General features: G+C 35.9%; 1 protein-coding gene and 1 non-coding gene across 3 annotated transcripts; both read right to left on the reverse strand.

The window, feature by feature from the left end:
- Positions 1-1188: 1188 nt before the first annotated feature.
- Positions 1189-11015, reverse strand: tia1 (TIA1 cytotoxic granule-associated RNA binding protein). Of its 2 annotated transcripts, none has more exons than XM_051110600.1 (12): positions 10772-11015; positions 9723-9819; positions 9328-9426; positions 7909-7963; positions 7690-7777; positions 6867-6942; positions 6626-6734; positions 5939-6034; positions 5672-5756; positions 5451-5589; positions 5139-5284; positions 1189-2709 (listed from the first exon to the last, which is right to left on the reverse strand). In XM_051110600.1, exons 1-12 carry the CDS (start codon positions 10798-10800, stop codon positions 2571-2573), a joined length of 1158 nt encoding a protein of 385 aa, XP_050966557.1. In that variant the 5' UTR covers positions 10801-11015; the 3' UTR covers positions 1189-2570. The 2 variants fall into 2 exon arrangements, with proteins under 2 accessions (XP_050966557.1, XP_050966556.1); XM_051110599.1 differs by having other exon boundaries at positions 5139-5287.
- A 195-nt stretch (positions 11016-11210) lies between these two features.
- trnag-ccc (transfer RNA glycine (anticodon CCC)) lies at positions 11211-11281 on the reverse strand. The gene has a single exon. It is a non-coding gene; the product is annotated as a tRNA-Gly (tRNA).
- Positions 11282-11541: the final 260 nt, after the last annotated feature.

The following is an 11541-nucleotide window of genomic DNA, read 5'->3' on the forward strand; positions in this document are numbered from 1 at the left end:
CCGGTTTGTTGTTTATTTTTATTTCTGGACTTTGAGGACTGCCTCTAGATCATTTAAAGTACTTATGTATAACAATTAGACAATAACATATCTTAATAGTATATAAACCACGAGTCAAAAGTTTTTGAACAATAAAATGTTGGATGTTTTTTAAAGAAGCCTCTTCTGCTCACCAAGCCTGCATTTATTTGATCCAAAGTACAGCAAAAACAGTAACATCTTGAAATAATTTTACTATTTAAAATAACTGTTTTCTATTTTAATATATTTTAAAATGTAATTAATTTTTTTGTGATTTTAAAGCATTACTCCAGTCACATGATCTTTTAGAAATCATTCTAATATTCTGATTTGCTGCTCGAAAAACGTTTATTATTATTATTATTATTACGCTGTAAACAGCTGAGTAGATTTTTGTCAGGTTTCTTTGATGAATAGAAAGTTCAGAGGAACAGCATTTATTTGAAAAAAAAGCTTTTGTAACATTATAAATGTCTTTATCATCGCTTTTGATCAATTTAAAGCGTCCTTGCTAAATAAAAGTATTAAAGTATTTTAATTTATAGCTTTTATTGATCTATTTATCTTTCTATTCATCAAAGATTCCTGAAAAAAATGTACTCAACTGTTTTAAATATTAATGATATTAATACAAATAATAATCAAATGTTTCTTGAACAGCAAATCAGCATTTTAGAATGATTTCTGAAGGATCATGTGACATTGAAGACCAGAGTAATGATGATGAAAATGTAGCTTTGATCACATGAATAAATTACATTTTAAAATATATTCAAATAGAAAACTGTCATTTTAAATAGTAAAAATATTTCACAATATTACTGCTTTTGCTGTATTTTGGATCAAATAAATGCAGGCTTGGTGAGCAGAAGAGATTTTTAAAAAATAACATTAAACATTTTACTGTTAAAACTTACTATAAAAACTTTTGACTGGTGGTGTGTGAGTGTTTAAACCTATCATAACCTAAACACCTAAAAAAAAAAATAATGTAAAAAGCAACCATAATATTTTCTTAAATTTTAATTGTTCCTCCTCACTCATCATTTCCACCGCTACCAACAATTTTGTCCCTAACAAAGTTTTTTTTTCCTGATTAGCAACCCCAGTTTGTAGTGTATGACAATCCAGCTCAAAGACAGGATATTAAGAGGACAGACAGAAATGTTGGTTCGCATCTGTATTTTAATGGGACAAAGCAAGAACACGTAATAATAGGATGAACATTATTTAAAAAATCCCTCAAAACACAAGGTCTCAATGTATTCGTAGGCACTGCCTATGTTTAATTAACATCAGTTTCTTCAAATGAAATCAACTCAAATAAGGCAACACAATTGGTCTCGTCTGTTAAACTCCAATGGGCAACAGTGCAAAATTCTGATCCATTCAGGTTTCTCGTCTTGATACTAAATACTTCATAAAAAAAAAAAAAAAAAAGTCAACATTTCGATTTTATACACAGAATTATCGCAAATTCTAACAAAATGTTTGTTGCAGCACAAGGCAGCAAATTCTTCTCAGGAAGAATTGTTAAAACCGTATGGACCAGCATTTAACAGAGCCGCTAATGCTGAAGGATAGTTGGAATGAAGCCCAAAACCCCCTGCCCACCCGCCGTCCCACCCACCTACCTACAAAAAAAGCAAGCAAGCATCCATAATCAACATCTGAATTATCTTTATATAGCGTCCCAACAGTTGAACACAGTTGTTTGGTTATTTACATACAGAATGGTATACTGTACTTATAAGCCCTCAAAAAAAAGTGGAATGCAAAACAATTTAAAATACCTAAAATTTGCGTAACATCAAATTCTTGTGAAAACGTATTAATATTGTGCAATATTCACCTGCCTTTAAGGAAAAAAATGTGGCAGTCATCCCTGCAATTGGTTCAGTTTGAGAAATTGAATGTCTAATTAAAAAAATACAACAGTTGACATCCATTTTATTCATTTTATAAACAAACAAAAAAAAAAAAAACTTGACATTTCACACGATTCATTGGTGTCATCGCTCCTCTCAACAAAACAAGTTTGCTTTTTAAAATGGCAAGTCCAAAAAAGAAAAAGGCAAAGCTTCATATATTACAAAATCAGCAGCTGAAATCGCTCTAAACAAACCAAAAAAAGCAAAATGGAAAAGTTGCAGTTATTGTTGATTTTATTCATTTATAGTACTTTGAGTTAAAAATGGCATAGTCCTCTTCGAATAAGTCAGTCGGACCCCAGGCCGAAGACTTGTGGATTTACGTAGGTGTGTGTTAATGTGTCTGAATACGTTTGTGTACCAGGGTGTGTCGTTTAATCCCAGTGTAGGGCAACTCGAGACCCCGCGATGACGAGCAAGATCTGCCTCGAAGTCTTAAACTCAAGGAAAATAACAGGTTGGAGGATGGGGAGGGTCAGGAAAAACAAAACAAAACAAAAAAAATGGCACACCCCTCCCCAGGCCAGGCATCTTGATGGGTGTTTGAGAATGGGGTGGGGGTCATGTGTAGATCCCTGCTGCGGCCGCAGTGGAGTGCTAGAGTTGTCCGTCGCTCCATCAGTGTGTGTGGTATCCTGCAGTGCCCATGCTGGACTGGTTGGCTAGCACGGTCCCGTTGACTCCCTGCGCAGGCTCCACCACGCCTCCGTTACTCACGGCACTCACACCGGGCCACCCGGCACCAGCCTGTATGTGACTACAAGACAAAGTAACTGTTAGCTGGTCGAAGTGAAGCTATTCAGCAGATACTTTTCATTTAAAAAAAAAAAAAAAAAAAAAAGGAACCCTTAAATCTACATACTGTAATGAGATGGTTAGCTAGTGTTTTTTTTTTTTTTGATCATTTGATCGTAAGTACTGACTAGAGCCTCACAAGTTTCCCCATTTGAATAAAGTATGAGTGGAAATGTTGAGTCTACACACTTCCACTAATTAGTTTGGTGGTGTTCTATGAAACCTCTCATTTGAGCTATCTGCCACTGCTTTGCACAATGATTATTCTGTGGTACCACTGATTTCAGATTAACATGCCCTGAAACGCTATGTAGAAAACAGCGATCCTTTAATTTCACTTCAGCTCTGTGATACAACATAACAAATGGTTAAACTACACTGTGTACAAAAGAAAAGGTTCCCATGGATTTTAAGAAGCAACATCATCTCACATATAACATTTCATATATATATATATATATAATAAAATATTCTATTATATTACATTATATTATAGGCATTATATATAAAATAAAATATTCTATTATATTACATTATTTATAGGCATTGGCCAATAAGGTTTTTTTGGCTAAAAAAAAAAAAAAAAAAAAAAAAAAAAGTGTTAAAAGCAGGACTTTTATTTTGACAGTGTTAGGACTTTTATGAAAGGCCTGAAATGATTAAAATTCATGTTTTTTTTTTTTTAAATCAAGTTCTTTTTATTTGTTAAAAAAAAAAAAAAAAAAAAAAAAAAAAAAGATACTATAAGATACTATAACAGAATAAATACAACAAAAACCAGCAAGTCGCTAAAGTATAAAACTTTAAAATAACGCGTGTAATCAAGTTATTTTTTTTCCATACAGATTAATTATAATATTACAGCACAAACTAAAATACATACATAAAGTATAAATGTGATTGCAGAATGGCTAATGAAATATGTACTGTGTACGTGCCATGGTCTCCAAGGTACTGGCATCTGCCACAAAAAAAAAAAAAAAAAAAATTTCTATATTGGTCAATCATTAATTAGATTCACTGTACCCAAAACTTTTATGGTGGCTTCTGTATAGCACTAAATCTCTTACACATAAGCCGAAAGTACATCCATACACTATTTTACAGTAGTATATCTCCATCATGTGCGTGCTTTCAGGTGAAGCAGAGTTTACTACACAGAACTGTAGTTCACTGACAATCTACGCAAAACCATGCACCCAATAATCGCCGATATTATCAAATTGTGCCGCGATAATAAAGTTGCTTTCGTAGCTTCTCAGTGAACTGCGGCTCTGTGTAGCAAATGTTGCTACATCTGAAGGCACGTGAAAATACCACATTTAATAACATGTTTTTACTCCAAACTCATTTCGTAATGTCAGTCAAGTGTTTGAAATTAATCCTTCTGTGAGATGTTGCTTCTTACACACAATAATGAATGCAACATTTCATAGCATTGTAAGCAGTGATAAAAGCTATGTCGATTAGCATTGCATTATTATATATTCTATTATAATGAAAGTTATAAAAACTCAGATAAACCATATATTGTAGTAGGCGTGTGTTTATTAGTCATGTTGAATCAATGGAAGCAACTAAATCTTGTTTATTCAGCTGCAGCGATCAGTATTTCATGGATTTCTTCTGCGGGGTATATTTGGAGTTTCGGCAAGAGCCCCCTCTGGCCTTCGGATGGCGATTTACTTCTGATCACAGAACCATGCTTCACAGACAAGATGCGTGCATGGATATCGCTGCTTTTCCTAATATCGATTGCGTTATGTATCGTGCAGCTCTAGTGCGTTTCCATTACTGATTTGCACAAAACTTTCGCGATAATTTAAAAACTGTATAAACACCTAGTATAAACAAGCATTGACTAGAGTGGCCGTGATCAGCTCCACAGATTTGTGCAGTGTAAATAAGGGGGTTATCCAAGCTTTAAAGACAAGAAAAGCCCCTTATTCAAGCGTTGTGTAGTCAACGCTTGTGTAAGCGGTCACATATGAGGTGTTTTTTTTGAGGTTATAGTACATTAAGGAATAAACATGTGACTTATGAACACAAGGTGACCTGTAAATGCAAAAAAGCTATTTCCATTGCAGTTTTGCAAAATATTACTTTTTCGAATTGCCTGAAAAACCACCTCATGCAAGTATAAAACGTATGCAATATATGTGAGTTTTCGCGGAATTGACACGTTTCCATTAGGTGTATTTTCAATTCGCCATTATAATTTGCACTATTTAAAGGGTAATAGAAACGCAGTTAGTAACAGAAATTATTACTATTACTATTATTACCATTACTATTACTTTTATTATTATTATTAATTAAACCTTATTGTAAATTAGACTACAATAAAGCTGCCTTCAAGCAAAATGGAGGCATGTTGAACTATAGACTTACTTGAAGCCCTGCTGGTTCCAGGCCTGTCCGTACACGCCGTAAGTGGGTACCTGCCAGCCGTTAGGGACATACTGACTAATTTGTTGTGCGTTGCCGTACCACTGTCCCCACTGGCCGTATGGTTGTGCAGCAAAACCAACTTTGTTCTGCTATAAAATCAGAACATGTGCACGTGTGTTATTTATACATGTATTATCAGGAAACTTTGTAACAATTCTCAATTATATTCTCAATATTACTCCACAAGAAGAAATTCCACCATTTTGCTAGAACATTTCTAAACTTTTAAGAATAAATCATACTATTGCTCACCTGGGGTACCTGCACTTGCTGCATGGGGCTCACCATGTCTGTAGTCTCTTTACCCCAGTAACATTTCACTATGTGACCTTCTATGGACGTCCCATTAACAGACACTATCGCATGAGCTGCACTTTCATGAGAGTTGAACCTGCAAACATAAAGTGTGATACATCAGCCTTTACTGTTAGGACCTGTATCCACCACGTTTTACTTGTACAACACTAACATACCTCACAAACGAGTAGCCTTTGTCTGGGAACACTCGGATTTCCATTATTTGGCCAAATGGGGAAAAGGTCTGTCTCATGAGTTGTTCTTTAGCAAAAAAACAAACAAAAAAAACAAAACAAACAAACAAAAAAAAAAGGAGCAGCACATTAGATAAGTGATTGAATTGAGTTAAAATGGGTTGCACAGACAGCCACAAAAAGTCCAGGTTCAAGGCCAAATAAATCAAAACCAAAGCTGTAATGTTTTGGCTTGCAACAAACACCAACCTGTAAGGCCTGTAGTGACGCCGCCACAATACACAGTGCAGTTGCTGGGGCTGGACTGGTTCACCACCTCATCAAACGACAAGTGCTTGGCATTCGCTAAGAAATTGATAAATGTAATGCTAATTAATTCTGATGGGCCCCTGTATACATTTTAAAGTTCATACACAATTTAGAAGCTGTCATCGCCGATTGTCACATTTTTGAAGTTCATTTTGCTGTACTTTTTGCGTCGGTTGCGGTCACTTGTATCAAGACACACTGCACCAGGATTGACGTAATGATGTCAAACATGTTCTTGCAAGTCCTATCATTAACGTTAAACCTGCGTGACAAGTCTTGACGTGCCATATTTGAAATCACATGAAATCTGACTTCTAGCGAATAATGACTGTGTAAATAAAGCTTTGTGGAATATAAAATGGAAAAAAAAAAAAAAAGAAAAGAAAAAAGCATTTCATAATACTTTGCTTACTCTTGGAGCTCAACAGTCTGCAAAACTTATGCAAAAATATTTTGTTTAACCAATAAAGTTCATAAAGGTTTGCAATAAAGGTGAGAGTAAATTACAGTATCTTACTGTTTTTAGCATGGGTTAGATTGCAGTTACATGATGGCAGCTAAAAACACAACAATTTTTCCTTCTGATTGACTGTAGCGGAGAAGTCTTTAATGTGTACAAATACTCACTTTCATAGGTTGCTTTAGGTGCTGGGGGTTTTCTTGTAGCCCAGTTAGTCCTGATCTGCCTGCCACCCAACCACTGACCTCCCATTTGCTGGATGGCATTCTCTGCATCCTGCCAACAACCAGCACAACAGGAACATCAACACATGGGCACAACAGAAGCTTCTGGGATATGCATTCAAATGCAGATGTTCCCCGCCCTTAGTTAAAAACCTGCATTTCCTGATGTTGGGATCTGACTCACCCATTTGTTGAAGAATGAAACAAAACCATAGCCTTTTGACTTCCCCGTTGCCATGTCTTTCACAACGCGCGCATCTCTGAGAAAGACAGGAAAAAGTTAGGAGTGTTGAAAGGACATTGCCAGAAAACAGTTGGAGAGATTTCAAATAATCCTAGACTACCCAGCGAAGCAATATTCAGACATGTATAGTACAGGTATATTTGTAACAATAGATTGTACTGGTCAATATTATCCATTTTTATTTGATGCCCAAAAAAAGTAAAAATCATGTTCCAAGATCATTTGTAAATTTCCTACCATAAATATATAAAAACTTAGTTTTTGTTTAGTAATAGGCATTGCTAAGAACTTCATTTGGACAATTTTAAAGGTGATTTTCTCAGGGTTTTGATTTTTTTGCACCCTCAGATTTTCAAATAGTTGTACTTCACCCAAATACCGTCATATCCTAACAAATTCTATCATATCCACACAATGTAAAGCTTATTTATTCAGCTTTTAGATAATGTAAAATCTCAATTTCAAAAAAATTGACCCTTATGACTGGTTTTGTGGTCCAGAGTCACATTTAATAAAATGACATCTGAGCTACACATGCATACTCAAAGTGGTGCTACAGGCAAAAACCTAGGTGTGTTAATGTGTTTTTGCATTATCCATGTATGACCTCTTCTCGATTAAAAAGGGGAAAAGGCTTATACATGACCTTACACGTTACCGGCTTTATTAGTCTTTAAACAGATTGAATGACTCAAAGTAGTTGAATGCTACTAATTGGGGGGAAAAAAAAAAAAAAAAGGATTGCATTATGCCATTTACTTACGATATCCTCCCAAAGGGTGCAAAGGCAGCTCTGATGTCATCAGTGGTGATTTCTGGACTAAGGTCTCCAACAAAGACATGGAAGTGATCTAAAGCACACCACACAAGATATTTTTAGGGAGTATAAATTAGTGACAGATCAATTTATGTACCAGGTCTATTAATCAGACAATATTTGGCCTTTTTAAGCTTATTTGCATTAATTGAGGGTGGAACTCACTGCTTGTGTCTTTTTTCTGGCTGCTAGGTGATGTAGCCCAGTTGACCTTTACCTCCTAGGAGAGAGGGGTAAAATTGAGAGAAAGATTAGAAATTATACAGACATTCTCATGTACCTGCTCACTACTTATCTATTAATAAACCACTCTTATTAATACAATAGAGGTCTGAATGTACAGAAGAGAGGAGGGAGACCTGACAAAACTAAATTCACACTTCACTGTCCAAGTGTAAACTTATTTGAATAGGCAAAAAAAAAAAAAGTCTTGGTAGTAAAAAGGTCCAAATAACAAGGGACTTACAAAACAAGTGAAATTACCAACTTGTATTACTCCTCAAACGGTCCTTCATTACCTGTTAAGGATAAAATATTTCGCACTGAATAGGCATAAGGCTTAATAATTTGCCTCTAATGAATCTTGTTCTAGATTTAAATTACAGATATTTGAAGGGTAATAATATACAATATACACCACTGTTCTGAAGTTAGGTGTCAGTAAGATTTTTTTAACAGTCTCTTTTTCAGGAAACTTTGAATAGAAAGTTGTTTTAAATCATTTTTAACAATTTATTAGGGTTGAAAAAAAAAAAAAAAAAAAAAAAAACAACACATCGGTTTTTAGCAATGATAAATATTACTTGAGTGGCAAATCAGCATATTATGATGATTTCTGACAGATCATGTGACATTGAAGACTGGAGTAATGAAGCTGAAAATGTAGCTTTGCAGTTACAGAAATAAATTACATTTTATAATATATTAAAATGAACTTTTTAAAGTTTTAATGACATTTCAGCATCATTTAACCGTTTTTAACTAATAAACGCTGTTTTGCCAAACAAAAGAGATTTCTTACTAAAACATTTTTTTTTTTAAATCTTACAGACCTCAAACTTTTAAATGGTAGAGTATATGACAAAACTTGAAGCAAAAAAATAAGTTATAGAGGTGACATGGCTACGAGTGAAAGTGGGTGATGTTTTAAGTTGTTTTTATAAGGTTATTTTAAGTACAATAAAAAAAGTGGTAATGGTTGGTGTGACAAATCAATTTGACATCAGATTTCCTGTCTGTGCTTGAGCAGAAAATTCACATTTCAAGGAAGGGTTTCATCAAACAATGGAAATACAAAAGCATGGGTCAAGGTCATGCTGCAGAGGTGAATGCTGCACTATTCTCACTAATCATTATTTTACAAATTGAGTAAACAAAATTTGCATGGCCTAGACATGAAAATTGTCAGAATCTCCCTCTCAGATCACATTGCACATCCAGCGTACAGGCTAATGTTAATCTCAGACTCAAGTGGTCAAGTCTACTTTAAAAAAAAAAAAAAAAAAAAAAAAAACTTTAGCTGTTCTGCAAACTGTCCCACCCTCCCGTCCCAGCCCAACTCACCCTGTAGATACGATAGCTTACCTTACCCATTATTTTACGCCCATTCATAGCTGCGAGTGAGGCCGCTGCGTGCCTATGCTCGAAGAACTCCACAAAACAGTATGGATCGTTACCTGCCGTCTGAAGGCAAAATAAAAAAATCGATTAGAAGAAAAGCAACTTATATCACGTGAGCGTGTCACAATTTTTAATGCAAATTTAGTTTTAAAGGTAAAGCTGCAGATATAAACAATGTCAATGAGACAGAGTGAGAGATGCTCATGAAAAACAGTTACTGATGCAAGAAAGCTTTTAAATTTAAATGCACTTGAGGGAAAACAACACTTGCTAAAGGTATGCATATATAAAATATAAATTAAAAAGCTGAAAAATGCCATTAGCAGACAACCTTCTGTATACGGAAATGATATACTCACATCCACAATCATTTTACAGCTCTTGCAGGGGCCAATTTGACCAAAGAGCTGCATTATAAGGGCCTCGGTCACATCCCGTGACAGGTTTCCTACATACCTGTACAAAAAAAAAAGAATGAGCAAATGACAATGAGTGACTTGCTGAATACAAGAAACACTTCCTTGAATCTATAATTTGATACACTAATTATAGGCGTCCATGCGTGCAATCTTCAAGTACCTGAGCTACAGTGATCCAACTAATTTACATTATAAAGGAATTAGGTAGGCATGAGGACCCACGAGCCGTTAGTTAACCTTAAAAAAACCTCATTAGTCATCCGGCAATGAGCTGTTCATTATCGTGTATACAGATTTGAAACAAAGAGATGACAAAACACAGCACGCAGGAGCGCACAGCCAACGTGAGGGACCAGCAACAAAAGCTCGCCGCTGTCGGATACAAGTAGCGAGCAGTCAGATATGACCAAAATATTCACTACTTTGACATGTATAATCTGTATGTAGACACTGGCTGCGAGTCAATTGTACAAGCATGCAGCATCTATAAAAGTAAAGCGTTATTAATACGCCAGTGAATACACTAGACTGGTTCTTTGTCTAGCAATGCTGTAACGACAATGAGCTTTCAGTAAGTACAAGGCAACTTCACGCACTCAAACACAGACAGCAGTGTGAGTGTAAGCGGCCCTGCTCTGGCCTCTACAGGCCTGCTGCAATTATCCAAATTAACTCAATAACTAGCACATGGGGTACGAAATGCTTTGAAACCACGCGACTGTCCTTTGTGTAACGGTCTTGGGCGCCAAATATAGCGTAAACCTCCAATTCCAGCAATCAGAGCTTTTGTTTGAGGGACAAAATGTACACGTCTGCTTTGTGGTTGTAGTTCCCTTAGCATCACATTAAAGACTGTTAGCAACTATAGCGGCTTAAGCGAAATTAAAATCGGAAAGTGTTTTTAAAGAGGCACAGCATGAATGACTTTATATGATGTGAAGTTGCCAGTGTGAAGTGTTGGCTTAACGTTACAATGCCAGTATACGTACAGGGTCTTGGGTTGCTCGTCGTCCATCATATTTTTCCGATCGAATTAAGACACCGAACCCTGAGAGAAAATCCTCTTGTGTAGATTTTGAGATGATCTCGAGTTCCGCCCGTGTCTCGATCTTTCCAGTGTTGTTACCCTCTCTGTTCTCCGCCAGACCTGTTATAATGAGAGTAAATGTGAAATGCCGCCTCGGCTGACTCCAGTTATGAACAATGGAAAGGCGACATAAGATGGCGGAGGAACCGGACCGGAAATACAAGCGCGCATGCGCGGCCGAACTACAAAGCGCTCAGAAAGCAAGCTTTGAAAATGCGCCTGAGCGCTGTACAGTACATAAAACTGTTATTTACGTACAATATTTGCAGTGTTTAGAAGAGAATAACTGTTACACAGTAGAGACATGCACTAAAATGTTTAGATTCAAAGACAAAAGGAAGTGCGCCGCCCGGGAATCGAACCCGGGTCGCAAGAATGGGAATCTTGCATGATACCACTACACCAGCGGCGCTGTGCTGAAATCATCGTACATGTGGCTTATCATGCTTTTGTAATCAGGGTTCTAACATGAAGGTAAGTGAAATTGTGATATTAAGTCGACATTATCTAATAAAAAATCGAAATGATAACATGATAGAGCCGCAGTTGACATAAAAAGTCCAAACTAAAAGATATAAAGTCAATTATGACAAAACTTCTTGTCATAATGATGTTTTATCTCATGGCGAATAATAAGTTGTGCACCCAGTGAATTTTGTTTATATTCAGAAG

Source organism: Labeo rohita, chromosome 5 (genome assembly GCF_022985175.1).
Source record: "Labeo rohita strain BAU-BD-2019 chromosome 5, IGBB_LRoh.1.0, whole genome shotgun sequence".
Lineage (NCBI taxonomy): Eukaryota > Metazoa > Chordata > Actinopteri > Cypriniformes > Cyprinidae > Labeo > Labeo rohita.

Coding starts and splice junctions, on each gene's coding strand:
- tia1 (XM_051110599.1), bottom strand. CDS start 10,800: ATGATGGACGACGAGCAACCCAAGACCCT. Junction 6,735..6,866: donor TTTCATTCTTCAACAAATGG/GTGAGTCAGATC, acceptor GGTTGTTGGCAG/GATGCAGAGAATGCCATCCA. Junction 6,035..6,625: donor ACCTAAAGCAACCTATGAAA/GTGAGTATTTGT, acceptor TCAATTTCTTAG/CGAATGCCAAGCACTTGTCG.